This window comes from Mus caroli, unplaced genomic scaffold (assembly GCF_978045245.1).
Source record: "Mus caroli unplaced genomic scaffold, Mus_caroli_1 scaffold_4, whole genome shotgun sequence".
Lineage (NCBI taxonomy): Eukaryota > Metazoa > Chordata > Mammalia > Rodentia > Muridae > Mus > Mus caroli.
In genome coordinates this window covers 5,809,634-5,829,208 of record NW_028227259.1, presented here as the reverse complement: position 1 = coordinate 5,829,208, position 19,575 = coordinate 5,809,634, and the positions used below count along the sequence as shown (strand labels likewise).

Sequence of the window (19,575 nt, the reverse complement as noted above, 5' to 3'; positions counted from 1 at the left end):
TATTAGTTAGGGTTTTACTGCTGTGAACAGACACCACGACCACAACAAGTCTTATAAAAAAAAGAACATTTAATTGGGGCTGGCTTACAGGTTCAGAGGTACTACTCAGCTATTAAAAAAATGAATTTATGAAATTCCTAGGCAAATGGATGGACCTGGAGGGCATCATTCTGAGTGAGGTAACCCAATCACAAAGGAACTCGCAAAATATGTACTCACTGATAAGTGGATATTAGCCCAGAAACTTAGGATACCCAATATATAAGATACAATTTGCTAAACGCATGAAATTCAAGAAGAACGAACACCAAAGTGTGGACACTTTGCCCCTTCTTAGAAATGGGAACAAAACACCCATGGAAGGAGTTACAGAGACAAAATTTGGAGCTGTGACGAAAGGATGGACCATCTAGTGATTGCCATATGCAGGGATCCATCCCATAATCAGCTTCCAAACGCTGACACCATTGCATACACTAGCAAGATTTTGCTGAAAGGACCCAGATATAGCTGTCTCTTGTGAGACTGTGCCGGGGCCTAGCAAACACAGAAGTGGATGATCACAGTCAGCTATTGGATGGATCACACGGCCCCCAATGGAGGAGCTAGAGAAATTACCCAAGGAGCTAAAGGGAACTGCAACCCTATATAGGTGGAACAACATTATGAACTAACCAGTACGCCGGAGCTCTTGTCTCTAGCTGCATATGTATCAAAAGATGGCCTAGTCGGCCATCACTGCAAAGAGAGGCTCATTGGACTTGCAAACTGTATATGCCCCAGTAGAGGGGAACCCCAGGGCCAAAAACGGGGAGTGGGTGGGTGGGGGATTGGGGGGTGGGTAACGGGAACTTTTGGGATAGCATTGAAAATGTAAATGAGGAAAATACCTAATAAACAAATAAATTTTTTAAAAAATTGTGCCATTTGTTTTCATCACCCACCAAGCATCTTATAGTTTATCTATTAAAAAAAAAAAAAAAAACGGAGGTTCAGTCCATTATCAAGGAGTGAGGATGGCAGTATCCAGGCAGGCATGGCACAGTGAGAGTTGAGAGTTCTACATCTTCATCCAAAGGCTGATAGTCGAAGACTGACTTCCAGGCAACTAGGGTGAGGGTCTTAAGCCCACACCCACAGTGACACACCTACTCTTACCAGGTCAAACCTATTTGAACAAGGCCACACCTCCAAATGGTGCCAGTCCCTGGCCCAAAAATATACAAACCATCACAGCTCCATTATTTTTCTGTTTAGTTTTTGTTTGGATGATCTGTCCATTGCTAAGAGTCAAATATTGAAGATTCTCACCATCAATGTGTGATGGTCAACATGTACTTTGAACTTTAGTAATGTTTCTTTTACAACATTGGTGCTTTTGGTTTGGGGGCATAGATGCTAAAACGGAGATGTCATCTTGGTAGATATTTTTCCTTTAATGAGTATGAAGTGTCCTTCCCCATCACCTTTCATTAATTTTGGTTTGAAGTTTATGTTTGTTAGATATTAGAATGGCTATACCAGCTTGCTTCATGTGTCCATTTGCTTGAAAAGTCTTTTCCCAACCCTCTAAGATAATATCTACCTTTGCTGTTGAGGTGTATTTCTCATATGCAACAGACTGACGGATCCCTTTTTCACTTCCATTCTGTTAGCCTGTGTCTTTTTATTGGGGGATTGAGTTCATTGATATTGATCAATATTAATGATCAATTATTGTTGATTCCTGTTATATTGTTATGTTGTTGGTGGTGTGTTTTTCTCCTTCTTGGTCTTGCCAGTATGAGATTATGTGTTTCCTGTGTTTTTATGGGTGTAGTTTTCCTTTTGGGTTGGAATTTTTCTTCTAGTACTTTCTGTAAGGCTGTATTTGTAGATAGATCTCATTTTAATCTTACATTATCATGGAAGATCTAGTTTTTCTCATGTATGGTGATAGATAGATTTTCTAGCTATAGTAGTCTGTGCTGGCCTCTGTGATCTCTGAGTCTACAGCACATTTATCCAGGCCCTTCTGTATTCTAGAGTCTCCATTGAGAGGACAGGTGTGATTCTGATGGGTCTGCCTTTACATTTTACTTAGCCTTCCCCCCTTGCAGATCTTAATACTCTTTTGCATTTTGTATGTTTAGGGTTTTTTATTATCATGTGGTAAGGGAACTTTCTTTTCTGGTCCAACCTATTTTGTGTTCTTTAACCTGCCTTTGTACCTTTATAGACATCTTGTTCTTTAGGTTAGGAAATTGTTCTTCTGTGATTTTGTTGAAAATATTTTCTGGGTCTTTGAGCTGGGATTCTTCTATTCCAATTTTTCAGGGCTTGCTGTAGTAGAGTAGCTGGGCTCTAGGTGCTGATTTCTGGGTTTATCTTTTTGGATGGGTGTTTTGTTCCTTTGTTTCTGTTTCTTCTCTGGTCTTCTGGCAAGTGGTTGAGCAGAGGATCTCTGCCCAAGTTAGGGCCTGTATTCTGGCACCTGGCATGGCCTTTGGTAGAGCATAGGATCTTTGCCACCAGAGTTGGGGATTGGGAAATGGTGACAAGGAGAGGTAGGAAATTGTTGTATACCCTCAACCCCTCCCTTCTTCTCCTGTCATTTTCAATCCAACTGAATATAATTAACACTCTATATATTTAAGATAAACAGCACTGACACAATATGGGAGGTTGCATTTCTTTCCTAATAATACACTTGCAGACAAATCAAATGGTAAAATTCACTGTGAGCTAACCTTGAAGGACTCTATTTAACTGTTTCCTGTGACAGTGTGTGTGTGGGGGGGTGGGTGGGTGTGTGGTGTGTGTGAGTGGTGTGTGTGTGTCTGGTGTTTAAGTGTGTTTGTGGTGTGTGTGTGTGTGTGTGTGTGTGTGTAGTGGGGTGATAGTCCTCCTCTCCCCAAGCTCCCAGAATAATGACTCTGAAACTCAAGTTATATTTACAAATACCTTGGTCATAAGCTTTGGCTGTTCCTCAACTAGTTCATAAATTAATCATTCCATTTTTCTATTCTAAGTTCTGCTATGTGGCTGGTTATCTCTGCTCAGCTCCCATGCTTCTGTCCTCCTCCATGTTCCCTGGCTCTGTCCCATACTCCTTGCTTCCTACCAGAGCTCCCATCCTCTGCTTCCTGCTTTAGCTGCAGACCAATCAGCTTTGTTTGACAGGTGAAGCTTCCAAACAGACATAAGTTTCTTCTACAGTTTCCTCCTTCTCATCCACCACCACCACCACCCCCACCATCTTACACTCAGATATTAGTTTTGATTTATTATCTTGGATAATGTGTGGATGATTTCAAGGTTATGACTTAGCTTTTTCTTCTGTAAGAGTTCTTACCCTAGACACCATATGGGAGGTTGTATTTCTCTCCTAGTGGTGAATTCACAGACATGAACCAGTGAACAGTTCACTGTGAGCTAACCTTGAAGGACTATTTAACTGTTTCCTGCATGTCATTACTATTCAGATGATTTAGATGCCAGGCATCCTTGGTAATTCAGACCATACCCAACAAGTATTGGATATTCTTTATCTTTCTAGTGCACAGTTAATGAAGTTGAGGGAGATACATGCCTGTTGGGATGGAGTCACCACATTCACTTGAATTTTACAGAAAGTACCTGCTGCTGATGGAAGGTCTACGTAAAAAAAGAAAAAAGAAAAAGCAGGTCAAATGGGAAGCTGCTTTTAGAAAGTGGACTCACAAAATTGGAAAAGAAGATGGTAGAACAGAGAGCCCTCTTAGTCCTTAGACAAGACTATATCCTTGGCACAAAGGTCATGCCCGGCCCTCTACCCGGAGCCCCCAAGGCTGCAGCCAGTGCTGCTTGCTCTTCTGGGAGACGGTGAGGGGCAATGGTGATGCCTAAAGGCTCCAAGCACCAAGTCTTGGTGTCCCAGATTGAGGTTGAGGAAGAGTTTGACAGCGAGGAGCTACCACAAAACATGCTCCTGGATGCCCTGCCTAGCCGCGAGCAATATCACCCTCGTTCCAGGCAACAACAGGGTATCCCAAACTCGTCTAGGCGATGGCTCCATATTTATGGTGCTTCAGAAACCAGAAACCTTGAGCCAGATCAACAACTCGTTGCAGTGAATATTTGCATGTAAAGCTCTTTGGGGAAAACAAACTAACAAACAAAATGTGTGGCACTCTACAGTTTCCAATGCCACAACAAGGAGAGGTTGACAGCGAGGAAAGATAAAGATAGAAGAACAGAGCAGTGCATGCGAGGTGGAGAGAGAGAGGCAGAATTAGAGATGTGACAGACAAAGGGGAGACTGAGCGACTGAGTGAAGGCTGCAGTGGATGGGGGAACATGTCATTGCTGAGTGTGGCCAGTTGGGTGGGGTGCAGCAACCTGGAACTTGAGCAGACTCAGCCTCCGAATATGCCTGATCTCTGAGTAACAACAGGACTTCTGAAATGAAGAACAGTTAATTTTGTTGATGGCACCTCTGTGAAAGACTTCCATGACCGGAACGGCTCCAGAGGCCATGTCGATGCCCATGCTATTGCCAGAAACCAAGTGGAATCTATGACCCGTGCTCCCACAGATTGGAAAGGTCAACGAAGCGTCTTTTGCAGTGTTATCAATGACTATAGACACGGACGAGAAAGAGGAACACAGAAGGCTGCTACCTGCACCCCAACCACCCCTCTCCAAAAGTGATCGCCCAAAAAGAAAGCCATCAAAGAGAACTCTTAAAAACTGTGTTAAGCATGTTGTAATGTAGAGCTCCACAATTGATAGCTTCTGTTCTGGTGCAGGAAGGACTCCGGTCTCTTTAAGGGGCTGGCCACTGAGAGCTTCACCATGTTCCAGTGAGTATGTGGGCAACACAATCTGAACTTTTTTTCTTTTTTCTTCCTTTCATTTGGGAGTGAGTTACAAGGGTCGGGATGTGGTCCTGAGAGGACTAGGGAGTGAGTGTGAGCGGAGTGCATTATGTGAAATTCCCAAGTAATCAATAAAAACGTTATGTTGTAGAAAATAAAGAAAAGAAAACACAAGTATCTAACCTCGGGTAAAAATGGAATTGAGCCATTAAGAAATAGCTGGAAACATCTAGGTACTCATAAATCCAAACCAGGAAAACTAAAGATAATTTATAGCAGCACTTGTTAAAATTTGTGGGAATCAGCTAAAGCAAGGATAAAGGAAATTTATTCCATTATATGCTTAGATTGGAAAGGACGTGGTCATGGTGCCTCTTCCTTGTTATCCCAACACTCAAGAGGCTGAAGGCAGGAGGATCAGAGTTTGAAGTTATCTTGGACTATGTGAAAAGCACACTCCCTCTGCACCCCTTTACCCGCCCCCCATGCAACAGACAAACAAATAAAAGCTATTTAGCCCAAAATGGCCCTCACTTAAAATTCCCTTTTACCTGCTGACATTGAAAGTACAGGTATGTTAACACCACACCTCACTGTTTTCTTTCCTAATCTTGGTTAGCCTTTGTGCTTTTGTTTTGAGACAGACTCTCAAGAGCCCAGGCTGGTCTCAAACTTACTATGCAAAACAACTTTGAACTTCTTCAGATCCTCCTTTCTCTGCCTCCAAAGTCTCCTGTTAGAGGTGAGCGCCATCACTCCCCATTTCATCAGTACAGACCTTTAAGGATGCCAGACAGAGCATCCAATTCTGCTTTCCTATTTTCGAAATTTCAGCTCTTCGTATATTTTCTGCTTCCAGGCCCTTTTTTGATAATGTGTTTTGGATATGTTTTACCCCAGTTTGTGGCTTATCTTTTTATTCTCTCAAAAATATCTATCACAGAAGTTTTTTTTCTTTTATTGAAAATAGATGTTTTTCATACAATATATTCTGATTACAGTTTCCTCTCCCCTAAATGCCCCCAAATCCCCTCCACCTTTCCTTCCATCAGATCCATGCTCTTTGTGTCTCTCATTGGATAGCAAACAGATATCTGAATAACAATATAAGATAAAACAAAAACAAAAACAAAAAATCAGAATAGGACAAAACAGAAAAAAAAAGAATCAAAGGAAAGCACAAGCTATACATGTAGAGACAGAGACTCACACATCTGTACACACAGGAACCTCCTAAAAACATGCAAAGAATATGTAAAGTAGAAAACCAAACCAAACCAAACCAAACCAAACCAAAAGCCCTACCAAAACCCACAAGACAAACTGAGTTCTTTGAAACACAGGTCAATGTTTCTAGTTGTAATTCTAGTTGTAACATTGCCTTCTGGTCCACCCCAGCACCGGGGTGCCTTGCCAGTGGAGTCTCCGGACACCCGCAAGGACCCACACAGGATTCTCCACGGGATCCTAAGACCTCTGGTGAGTGGAACACAGTGTCTGCTCCAATCCAATTGTGCAGGACCTGAGACTGCATTAACTAGGGAAGCAGACAACCCCGGCCTGATCTGGGGCACAAGTCCCTTCCGAACCACACCAACACCAGGGTACCTTGCCAGTGGAGTCCCATGACACCCGCAAGGACCCACACAGGATTCCCACCGGATCCTAAGACTTCTGGTGAGTGGAACACAACTTCTGCCAGGAGGCAGGTTCAAACACCAGATATCTGGGCAACTTCCCTGCAAGAAGAGACTTGCCTGCAGAGAATACTCTGACCACTGAAACTAAGGAGAGAGCTAGCCTCCCAGGTCTGCTGATAGAGGCTAACAGAGTCACCTGAGGAACAAGCTCTCTGGTTAGAGACAACCATAACAGCTAGCTTCAGAGATTACCAGATGGCGAAAGGCAAACGTAAGAATCCTACTAACTGAAATCAAGACCAGTCACCATCATCAGAAGGCAGCACTCCCACCCCACCTAGTCCTGGGCACCCCAACACAACCGAAAATCTAGACCCGGATTTAAAAGCATATCTCATGATGATGGTAGAGGACATCAAGAAGGAGTTTAATAACTCACTTAAAGAAATACAGGAGAACACTGCTAAAGAGTTACAAGTCCTTAAAGAAAAACAGGGAAACACAACCAAACAGGTAGAACTCCTTCAAGAAAAACAGGAAAACACATCCAAACAGGTGATGGAAATGAACAAAACCATACAAGCCCTAAAAAGGGAAGTAGACACAATAAAGAAAACCCAAAGTGAAGCAACGCTGGAGATAGAAACCCTAGGAAAGAAATCTAGAAACATAGATTCAAGCATCAGCAACAGAATATAAGAGATGGAAGAGAGAATCTCAGGTGCAGAAGATTCCATAGAGAACATCAGCACAACAATCAAAGAAAATACAAAATACAAAAGGATCCTAACTCAAAACATCCAGGAAATACAGTACACAATGAGAAGACCAAACCTACAGATAATAGGAGTTGATGAGAATGAAGATTTTCAACTTAAAGGACCAGCAAATATCTTCAACAAAATAATAGAAGAAAACTTCCCAAACCTAAAGAAAGACATGCCCATGATCATACAAGAAGCCTACAGAACTCCAAATAGACTGGACCAGAAAAGAAATTCCTCCTGACACATAATAATCAGAACAACAAATGCACTAAATAAAGATAGAATATTAAAAGCAGTAAGAGAGAAAGGTCAAGTAACATATAAAGGCAGGCCTATCAGAATTACACCACACTTTTCACCAGAGACTATGAAAGCAAGAAGAGCCTGGACAGATGTTATACAGACACTAAGAGAACACAAATGCCAGCCCAGGCTCCTATACCCAGCCAAACTCTCAATTACCATAGATGGAGAAACCTAAGTATTCCAGGACAAAACCAAATTCACACATTATCTTTCCACGAATCCAGCCCTTCAAAGGATAATAAGAGAAAAAAACCAATACAAAGACGGAAATCACGCCCTAGAAAAAGCAAGAAAGTAATCCCTCAACAAACCAAAAAGAAGACAGCCACAAGAACAAAATGCCAACTACAACAACAAAAGGAATAGGAAGCAACAATTACTTTTCCTTAATATCTCTTAATATCAATAGACTCAATTCCCCAATAAAAAGATATAGACTAACAAACTGGCTACACAAAAAGGACCCAACATTCTGCTGCTTACAGGAAACCCATCTCAGGGAAAAAGACAGACACTACCTCAGAGTGAAAGGCTGGAAAACAATTTTCCAAGCAAATGGTCTGAAGAAACAAGCTGCAGTAGCCATTCTAATATCTAATAAAATCGACTTCCAACCCAAAGTTATCAAAAAAAGACAAGGAGGGACACTTCATACTCATCAAAGGTAAAATCCTCCAAGAGGAACTCTCAATTCTGAATATCTATGCTCCAAATGCAAGGGCAGCCACATTCATTAAAGACACTTTAGTAAAGCTCAAAGCACACATTGCACCTCACACAATAATAGTGGGAGACATCAACACATACTTTCACCAATGGACAGATCATGGAAACAGAAACTAAACAGGGACACAGTGAAACTAACAGAAGTTATGAAACAAATGGATTTAACAGATATCTACAGAACATTTTATCCTAAAACAAAAGGATATACCTTCTCAGCACCTCACGGGACCTTCTCCAAAACTGATCATATAATTGTTCACAAAACAGGCCTCAACAGATACAATATTGAAATTGTCCCATGCATCCTATCAGACCACCATGGACTAAGGCTGATCTTCAATAACAACATAAATAATGGAAAGCCAACATTCACGTGGAAACTGAATAACACTCTTCTCAATGATACCTTGGTCAAGGAAGGAATAAAGAAAGAAATTAAAGACTTTGTAGAGTTTAACAAAAATGAAGCCACAACATACCCAAACCTATGGGACACAATGAAAGCATTTCTAAGAGGGAAACTCATAGCTCTGAGTGCCTCCAAAAAGAAACTGGAGAGAGCACACACTAGCAGCTTGACAACACATCTAAAAGCTCTAGAAAAAAAGGAAGAAAATTCACCCAAGAGTTGTAGACGACAGGAAATAATCAAACTCAGGGGTGAAATCAACTAAGTGGAAACAAGAAGAACTATTCAAAGAATTAACCAAACTCGGAGTTGGTTCTTAGAGAAAATCAACAAGATAGATAAACCCTTAGCTAGACTCACTAGAGGGCACAGGGACAACATCCTAATTAACAAAATCAGAAATGAAAAGGGAGACATAACAACAGACCCTGAAGAAATCCAAAACACCATCAGATCCTTCTACAAAAGGCTATACTAAAAAAAACTGGAAAACCTCGACGAAATGGACCAATTTCTAGACAGATACCAGGTATCAAAGTTAAATCAGGATCAAGTTAATGATCTAAACAGTCCCATATCCCCTAAAGAAATAGAAGCAGTCATTAATAGTCTCCCAGCCAAAAAAAGCCCAGGACCAGATGGGTTTAGTGCAGAGTTCTACCAGATCTTCAAAGAAGATCTAATTCCAGTTCTGCACAATCTATAGCACAAAATAGAAGTAGAGGGAATTCTACCCAACTTATTCTATGAAGCCACAATTACTCTGATACCTAAACCACAGAAAGATCCAACAAAGGTAGAGAACTTCAGACCAATTTCCCTTATGAATATAGATGCAAAAATCCTCAATAAAATACTCGCTAACGGAATCCAAGAGCAAATTAAAGCAATCATCCATCCTGACCGAGTAGGTTTTATTCCAGGAATGCAGGGATGGTTTAATATATGGAAATCCATCAACGTAATCCGTTATATAAACAAACTCAAAGACCAAAATCACATGATCATTTCGTTAGATGCGGAAAAAGCATTCGACAAGATCCAACACCCATTCATGATAAAAGTCTTTGAAAGATCAGGAATTCAAGGCCCATACCTAAACATGATAAAAGCAATCTACAGCAAACCAGTAGCCAACATCAAAGTAAATGGTGAGAAGCTTGATGCAATCCCACTAAAATCGGACTAGACAAGGCTGCCCACTTTCTCCCTACCTATTCAACATAGTACTTGAAGTCCTAGCTAGAGCAATTTGACAACAAATGAGATCAAGGGGATACAAATTAGAAAAGATGAAGTCAAAATATCACTTTTTGCAGATGATATGATAGTATATATAAGTGACCCTAAAATTTCCACCAGAGAACTCCTAAACCTGATAAACAGCTTCAGTGAAGTAGCTGGATATAAAATTAACTCAAACAAGTCAATGGCCTTTCTCTACACAAAGAATAAACAGGCTGAGAAAGCAATTAGGGAAACAACACCCTTTTCAATAGTCACAAATAATATAAAATATTTTGGTGTGACTCTAACTAAGGAAGTGAAAGATATGTATGATAAAAACTTCAAGTCTCTGAAGAAAGAAATTAAAGAAGATCTCAGAAGATGGAAAGATCTCCCATGCTCATGGATTGGCAGGATCAATATTGTAAAAATGGCTATCTTGCCAAAAGCAATCTACAGATTCAATGCAATCCCCATCAAAATTCCAACTCAATTCTTCAACGAAGTAGAAAGAGCAATCTGCAAATTCATCTGGAAAAACAAAAAACCTAGGATAGCAAAAACTCTTCTCAAGGGTAAAACTACCTCTGGTGGAATCACCATGCCGGACCTAAAGCTTTACTACAGAGCAATTGTGATAAAAACTGCATGGTACTGGTATAGTGACAGACAAGTAGACCGATGGAATAGAATTGAAGACCCAGAAATGAACCCACACACCTATGGTCACTTGGTCTTCGATAAGGGAGCTAAAACCATCCAGTGGAAGAAAGACAGCATTTTCAACAAATGATGCTGGAACAACTGGCTTCTATCATGTAGAAGATTGCGAATTGATCCATTTCTATCTCCTTGTACTAACGTCAAATCTAAGTGGATCAAGGAACTTCACATAAAAGCAGAGACACTGAAACTTATAGAGGAGAAAGTGGGGACAAGCCTTGAAGATATGGGCACAGGGTAAAAATTCCTGAATAGAACAGCAATGGCTTGCACTGTAAGATCGAGAATTGACAAATGGGACCTCATGAAACTGCAAAGCTTCTGCAAGGCAAAAGACCCCATCAATAAGACAAAAAGACCACCAACAGATTGGGAAAGGATCTTTACCTATCCTAAATCAGATAGGGGACTAATATCCAATATATATAAGGAACTCAAGAAGGTGGACTCCAGAAAATCAAATAACCCCATTAAAAAATGGGGCTCAGAACCGAACAAATAATTCTCACCGGAGGAATACCGAATGGCAGAGAAGCACCTGAAAAAATGTTCAACATCCTTAATCATCAGGGAAATGCAAATCAAAACAACCCTGAGATTCCACCTCACACCAGTCAGAATGGCTAAGATCAAAAATTCAGGTGACAGCAGATGCTGGCGAGGATGTGGAGAAAGAGGAACACTCCTTCATTGTTGGTGGGATTGCAAGCTGGTACAACCACTCTGGAAATCAGTTTGGCGGTTCCTCAGAAAATTGGACATAATACTACCAGAGGATCCAGCAATACCTCTCCTGGGCATATATCCAGAAGATGTTCCAACTGGTAAGAAGGACACATGCTCCACTATGTTCATAGCAGCCTTATTTATAATAGCCAGAAGTTGGAAAGAACCCAGATGCCCCTCAACAGAGTAACGGATACAGAAAATGTGGTACATTTACACAATGGAGTACTACTCAGCTATTAAAAAGAATGAATTTATGAAATTCCTAGGCAAATGAATGGACCTGGAGGGCATCATCCTGAGTGAGGTAACCCAATCACAAAGGAACTCACACAATATGTACTCACTGATAAGTGGATATAAGCCCTAAGATACCCAAGATATAAGATACAATTTGCTAAACGCATGAAATTCAAGAAGAACGAACACCAAAGTGTGGACACTTTGCCCCTTCTTAGAATTGGGAACAAAACAGCCATGGAGGGAGTTACAGAGACAAAATTTGGAGCTGTGACGAAGGGATGGACCATCTAGAGACTGCCATATCCAGGGATCCACCCCATAATCAGCTTCCAAGCCCTGACACCATTGCGTACACTAGCAAGATTTTGCTGAAAGAACCCAGATATAGCTGTCTCTTGTGAGACTATGCCGGGGCCTAACAAACACAGAAGTGGATGCTCACAGTCAGCTATTGGATGGATCACAGGGCTCCCAATGGAGGAGCTAGAGAAAGTACCCAAAGAGCTAAAGGGTAAACCTATAGGTGGAACAACATTATGAACTAACCAGTACCCCGGAGCTCTTGACTCTAGCTGCATATGTATCAAAAGATGGCCTAGACGGCCATCACTGGAAAGAGAGTGTGAGGAGCAGGTGTGGTGGCAGTCCCAAAGGCGCCAGGGACTTAACAATCTTATCATAGAAGTCATTCTTTCACTTGCTTGGTTAGAATTATCTGAAGATATTTTCAATTGTGAAAGATATTCCCTGATTTCTTGCTCATCCCACTTGACATTTGTATATAAGAAGGCTACTGATTTTGGGGAATTACTTTTGTATCCAGATACTTTGCTGAAAGTGTTATCAGCAGTCAGGGTTCCCTGGTTGGAATTTTCAGTCATTTATGTATACTATCATATCATCCCTCTTGTGGGATATTCAATAGACAAGACTGCTCAGACACAGGTTTAAATCAATAGAAAATCTTTATTATTCAGTCGGAGACTATACTGGGTGTTCGTGATCCCAATGTAGCCCTGGGACTTTCTCAGGGTGAGTTTTCAAGCACACAAAAAAGGTCTCAGTTGACATACTTCAATTAATAAGAGCAGTGAGCCAGAAGCAGAACCCACAGAAGCTGAAAAGCAAGGTTAGTACATTTAGAGCCTTCCTCAGAACTATGGGTTTGATGGATTAGGTCTTTGTTTTCATTTGGGCAGGTGGAGGTGTCTACCTCCTGAGTTTTACAGCCTGAAGGGTACTTCCATCATGGAGTCAGTTATGCTATGGTCTGAGGACCTACTACAGTCTGAGGTCTGTTATAATCTGCAAATAAAGATACTTTGACTTCTTCACTTCCAGTTTTATTTCCACTAGTTGTCTATTGTTCTTGCTAAGACTTCAGGTTCTATATTGAATAGGAACTGAGAGAGTAGACAATCTTATCTTGTTCCTTTTAGTTGAATTGCTTTGAGTTTCTCTTAATTTAAGTTCATGCTGCCAATGGTTTTGCTGTAAGTTGTCTTTATTGATTACGTATGTCCCCTGCATCCCAAATCTGTGCACAGCTCTTACGATGAAGGGGTGTTGGATTTTTCTGCAACTGATGAGGTGATCACGTGGTTTTTTGTCTTTCGGTTTTTTATATGTTGGATTACATTTATTGATTTACATATGTTGAGTCATTTCTGCATTTTTGTGATAAAGCCTACTTGATCTAATTCTTAATCTTCTCTCTCTCTCTCTTTTGTTCTGAGGGTCAAATGCCAATATATATATTTCAAAATCTATAGAGCTCAAGTTCTAATTATGTTAATATGTGTTATTATTATTTCATCCTGGTGAGCCTCTAACATTTGATAGGGGCAGTGTCTTATTTAGGGCTTTATTGCTGTGAAGAGACAGCATGACCAAGGCAACTCTTATCAAGACAACATTTGATTGGAGTTGGCTTATAGGTTCAGAGGTCTATTATCATCAGGGTGGGAGCATGGAAGTGTCGAGGCTGGCATATGGCAGGAGGAGCTGAAGGAGCTGAGAGTTCTATGACTTCATCTGAAGGCTGCTAGGAGAAGACTGGCTTCCATGCAGCCAGGAGGAGGGGGTTAAAGCCTACACCCACAGCGGTACACCTGTTCCAACAAAGCTACACTTTTGAATAGTGCCACGCCCTAGGTAGGGAAAGTGGCCTGAGAAAGTAGTTTCCCTTATCTATTACTGGTGCAGGTTTGAAGCTGACAGATATAGGAGGAAGCAAACATATCGCAGAGCATCCAGCTGACTCACACTTCACAAGCCTTCCTAGACCTCTGGGAGACATCTGATTCTCCTGGAGTTGGGTTAACCACTCTCCCTTAGGTATCAAAATTAAAATGAAATTAAATGCCAATTAAAAAAAAAAGGCGTGGAGAATGGACAGAGATATCGCAGAGGTTTAAAACACTAAGTGTTCCTCCTGAGAAAATGAGTTGGATTTTCATAACCCACAAACCTTCTGTAACCCCAGTCCTAGGGACCCAACATTCTCTTTGGGCCTCCAACCATAGATACTGCATACACATGTCGGGTGCACAGACACACCTGTCAGTAAAATACTTCATACGACTAAAAGCATTGAAAACCGCCTTGGGTAAATTCTTATCAAAAAGGCTTTTCTTAATTGCACCTGAAAACGTGTGACTCACGCCCAGCACACAGTAGGCCCTCAGTCCAGATCTGTGTCAAAACTGACTTGTCCTGCACTCAAGGCATGGTCGCTTGGAAACACAAGCAATAGTAGTAGCTAGTGAGCAACCCTGCAGCTCCTTGCAGACCTCTGGAGCGAATTCAGGGTGTGGCCACTGTGCAGGTGACCTCCATCACCTCTCCTTCTTTGGTCTGCAGTCTCCTTCTTGGGTTTTGGGGTGGCGATGGTCGCGTCGCCTTGGAGACCAGCTAGCTGTGCGGGGAGGGAACTACATTTCCCAGCTACTCTGGTGCGCGTGGCCGGATGCGGCGCGGGGGCAAGTGCACCACCAGGCCCGCTGCGCACCCGGCTCGCTCCCCGCCATGCTGGCCGCCCGCCCCGGCCTCCGCCTGGGGATGAGGTGGGAGGCGCTAGAAGCCACTTAGGTACAGCCTGGCGCCCGAAGCGGCGCTCGCTAGCTGCCCTCGCCACCGAAGCGCCCGCCAGGCACAATGCAGCACTGAGGCAAACGCGGCTGCGGCAGAGGCAGCGGTTCGGGCTGGGAAGGGGCGGTTGGGAGCCCGAGCCCCGGGCCGGGGCAGGAGCAGCTGAGCGCCGCCACCATGCAGGCAGCAGCGGCCGCGTCCTTCTGGCTGCTCTGCGTCTTGGGGACCTGCCCCGAGGCGCGCTGCGGTCGGGCAGGTAAGTTCTCAGCTGCTGGGGCATCCAGGACACTTTGGAGCCTGGAAGGACCCCGAAAAGCCACACCCGCAATTCCACAGTGCGCGGTTTTTTATTTTTATTTTTTGAAGGGCGGCGCGGAAGGGGTGTAAGCACACATGTGTGGGGGACACGAGGATGCATCAGCAATCTGGGATCAAATGCTCTTTCTTTCTTTCTTTCTTTCTTTTTTTTCCTCTTTCCTCCTGCAAAAGAAGAGTCTCCTTCAGGAGAATGGGAAAGGGGTGCCCTGTTTCTGGGCCCGGAGATGCTCCAGGGGAGCTGGTTCCAGGGTTTTCCAGCTGGTGTCTCTGCGTCCTTCCCAGTTAGGTCCGGGAGGGAGGAGGCGGGGGAATAAAGGTGATGAGGACCTCAGGATGGAGGCCTGTGGGTCAGGGTCATTATTTTTTGCTGTTTCTCTCCACTCCCTCCTTCCCTCCTGCCTGCCTGCAAGGAGTCGCCTCACTGAAAGGACTGGAGAGGGGGAACGAAAACCGCTTCCTGGAGCGCCAGAGCATCTTGGGCGGCGAGGATGAAACTCAGCACGACCAGCTCAACACTCGGGTGAGGGGCAACCCTGGCGGACCGCAGGTGAGTGGCAGGGTTCTGGAGGTGGTCCTCCACGCTGCCCAGGGACCCCGCGTTTGCTTAGGGTTGCCCTGGAAAAGCGGTGTACCGGGTGAAAAGAGCACAGTCCTAATGTGATTCCCGCATGATTCTCTTGGTGCAAGTGCAAAAAGGAGGAAAAAAGGAACCGAAAGAAGGGTAGGCTAATGTTTTGCAGAGGTGCTAGGGGGTAGGGGTAGCATTGGATGCACCTAGTAGCCCTGTAACCTGAGCTAGGGACAAGAGGCACAGACCCCCATCTCCTTAGTCAAGCAAAAACTGCATGGGGTAGGAGGAGATTCTATTTAGGCAGGATATGCATCATCATCTTTGTTGTTTTAACTCTGAGAGAAAACATTACCAACCAAGATGATTATTGTAGAAAGAAGAGAGGAGAAGAAAACTAGGCTGCTCTAAGAAACCAAACTAAAATAAACAACATCTCAAAATCCCCTGGTCACTCAGATTTTTGAACACCAGAGACATGCCCATTCAGTCCTAACTTAATGTCCGAAAACGGGTCCTCCTCGGGTGCGATCGTTTTATTGAGCACTTACATTGCTCTAAAAACTAACTATTTCAGTACTTGCATTTTAATCAATACCAAACATCTATAGATACAAATGAGTACTGGCTAACTCTAGCAAACATTTTTGGGACCGTAAGTGTTTTTATGTTTGTATGGATCAAGCTGACAATTTGTTCATCTACAAGTGCATCTGAAGTTCATGTAGTTGGTAATTGAAAACTTTACTTAAGTAAAGATAAGCTGGGCAGTTTCATATCATAAATACATTCAACACTAACATAACTGTGATGTGATAATGTACTCAGTTATTCACGTGTGTGACATATTTAAAGAGTGAAAAATATTTAAGTCTATATTTGCACTCGAATATTTGGCTCCATTAAAAGTTTGTTGACATAGGTAGAAATTCAGGGTAACTTGTAGTATCCATGGATGTTAGATTAATGTAGTAGAGAACCTAACATGTCCAGCTCTTAATGAAGGATTTTATTATCTGAATTAATGCTTGGCATCTGCTTGTTTCTCTTGTTAAATTTTGGCTTGTTTCCAAGGAAAACCTGCAGAAGGGAACCTGTCTTATTTTTCAGTTAGTTAATAATTATTCCTGTGAAGGAGTATTCTGATGCTTGTTTGTAGCCTCTGATTAAAAAGAAAAAAAACAATCTAGACACACACACACACAAACTAAACAGAGGAATATAGTGAATCCTAGCTTCAGTGACTGGGACCTTACAGTCCATCTTGCTTTTCTCTGCCTCCTACTGGCCTGCTCCTTTCTGTATTACTTTGAAGCAAGCAACTGATGCTTTGTTTATTAACATTTTCAGTAATAAAACTCTGAAAGATAAGGGCTATATTAAAAATGCAACTCTGAATTGCCACAGTAAAAATAAGATTCATTCTTTGATACTATAAAACAACCATTCTTTCAGAAACACTTATCTCAAAAATATACTTATATGTTTGTTACACAGACACACACACACACACACACACACACACACACACACATTCATTTTGAGCCAGAGCTAAAAGAAAGGGCATACTTAGTTCATTGAAGTCTCTTTTAGTGTATGATTTCTTCTACCTATGCTTTTGTCTTTATTTTAATTTGCCTTTTAATTGGTTCTTATTTTTAATTTTCATTGAAATTTACTTATTGAGACATGACATCTTTTATTCTGTATAGAGTTTTCCATGGTCAGGAATTTGCTGATGTAGACAGTGTGTTAGAGCAAGCCCCAGAGTCTTTGTGGGAAGGGAAGGAAGGATGGAGAGGAGCAGAGATGCAGAGCGAGGGGTGTGAGGGAACAGACGCAGGACCTCTGTCTCTGCCGCCCGCTGACCATGACCTCAAATCCGCCCACATTGTGATGATAGAAGGAAGGCCACTGCTTCTGAGAAAAAGAGTGTTGTTTTCTCTCTCAATGTTTCTAGAACACCTCTTCTGAGATGTTTTAACTCAGATGGGCCTCTCCATATGGGGCATACGATACGATAGGCCCTTCACAAGGAAACTTTGCAGCCCAGGTGAATGAGACTGTTGTTTGGTAGAACTTAGGTTAAACATGTATAGATGACTACTCCGAGTCAGAATTGGAAGTAATGCTATTTATAATTATGGCAAATTATCCTCGGTATCTAAAGGTACACACAGCACATTTTGATATCTCCATCACCCAGGGAGTCAATGTACTTTACCAGGATCCTTTAATTGCAGCAGGACACCACAGAGAACTGATGGAATCTCAAAGACCAGTATTTCCTACAGAGAGGAAACTGAGGGATTTTCTTGTCTGTTAGGCCTTCCTGGTTTCCAGAGAGCTATAATTTAACCCGAAAATGTGTGGATTTTATATAGCTCTTGTTTCTATTATTATTATCATTATTATTTTGGTAAAAAGAACTTTTGGCACTGTAGGTACCCATGGATATCTTTAGCATTTTCCTTTGTATTATAGAAATAATGTCTGGATGATTCTTTTGTTACCTCATAAGGTACACGTGTGTGTTTGTGTGTGTGTGTCTGTGTGCAAGCAATTCATTTATTGAAGCATTAAGAGGAATTCACTTTGAGCTCTTGCTAGTTAGCATTTTAAGTAAATCAAGGTCATAGGCATTTAGAAATAAAAGCCACATTTCTAGCCTTTAAGGGGTTTACAGAGAGCTGGGAAAATGAATGAGTGCTTGAACAATTATTCTTTGCCCTTCAGTCTTGAGGTAATTATAGGGGCTGTGGAAACAGTGGAAGCCCAGTGCCCAGCGCATAACCCCACAAGAAGTCTCTGGGCTCTCCCAGGAGGTGCTGTCTGATTGGTCATATTACAGACAGGGAGTGGGCATAGCTAGCAGAGAGGGCAGCATGTTCAGAGTCACATGGAAGCCAGGCATTGCCTCTGCTAACTGCAGATGAGATTTGGGGGACCAGTGTGAGAAGCATGTCGCTCCTAGATGCTGCAGCAAGTTCTGATGTTCTGAGGAGTTGGGACTTGGCTCTGCAGGCTATGTAAGCCTTTTGGCAAGGAGGATTAACTGGCTAAATTCATGATCCTATGGTATCATCCTAGTGTTACAGAAGAATAATTGTAATTCTCAAGAGTGAGCAGGAGTATTATTCACTTTTATTCACTGATCAATTCCAGTTCGTATCATTAAGCTTTGTAAGTGTTGAGCTCCCAAACATGCTGAGAAGACCAGATGAGTGGCATTTATGAAGCACCTAGGTCAACACTGGGTATGCAGTGACTCTCTAAGAGTCTTTTAAGTCATAGTCACTCCCTTGGCAGCTCCAGGACTGTTTTTATTCATTTTATGACATCATTTGAATGCAAAATGATGCCCTCATTACCTGAATTTAACACATTCCCTGAAGTTACAGATTACTCATTTTTTACATAACATGGAATGGTCTTGGAAGGAAGAGACCTTATAGGCCATTCAAATTAGCTCAGAAATTACCACTTACCTGATAGGCTCGAGCAACTGACCAAGGGAAGGTGGTCACCACTGTAGTCCTAGATGGTTCCATTCCTCAAGCTCAAGAGACTAGGTGAGTATCAAATTTCTTTTATATCATTAATGTGAGCTTGTTTCAGTTTTCATCCATAGATGGCAATATGAAGCTTTTATTTTAGAAGAAATTTCACTTTGGTTCTACTTGAATGGTGACAGTTTAGTGTGAAATGGTGATTTAACTGATACAAGGCCATATTGTGAGATTCTTTTTTCTTTTTACTTATTGCATAGTGAGTTATTCCAGTGCTTACTAATTCTTATTGCAAATGGGATGATTACCCTGTGTAGACACTCATTATGTCATAAAATGCTAGAGATTATAGTCAAAATAGTTGTAGTTGATTGTGAGTAACCTTGCTGTCTTCAGGGTTGTCAAATATGAAGTAGTGCCAAGCTTAGAAGATAGCCCTCGAATATTTAAAATATTGAGGTTTTTGTTTTTTTTCCTTCTTTCTT

The 19,575-nt window shown here is 42.0% G+C and overlaps 1 protein-coding gene across 6 annotated transcripts in view; it reads left to right on the top strand.

The window, feature by feature from the left end:
* The first annotated feature begins 14,495 nt into the window (after positions 1–14,495).
* The window catches only part of LOC147004889 (protein DBF4 homolog A-like), a 168,649-nt gene continuing 163,569 nt past the window's right edge, over positions 14,496–19,575 (top strand). For 5 of the 6 annotated variants that reach the window (XM_085836447.1, XM_085836446.1, XM_085836445.1 and 2 more), the window contains exons 1-2: positions 14,496–14,951; positions 15,424–15,560. In XM_085836447.1, coding sequence (XP_085692573.1) covers positions 14,873–14,951; positions 15,424–15,560 — 216 coding nt within the window. In that variant the 5' untranslated portion in view covers positions 14,496–14,872. Of the gene's footprint in view, positions 14,952–15,423; positions 15,561–19,575 lie in introns of those variants that run through there. The other variant, XM_085836450.1, reaches the window with a different exon arrangement.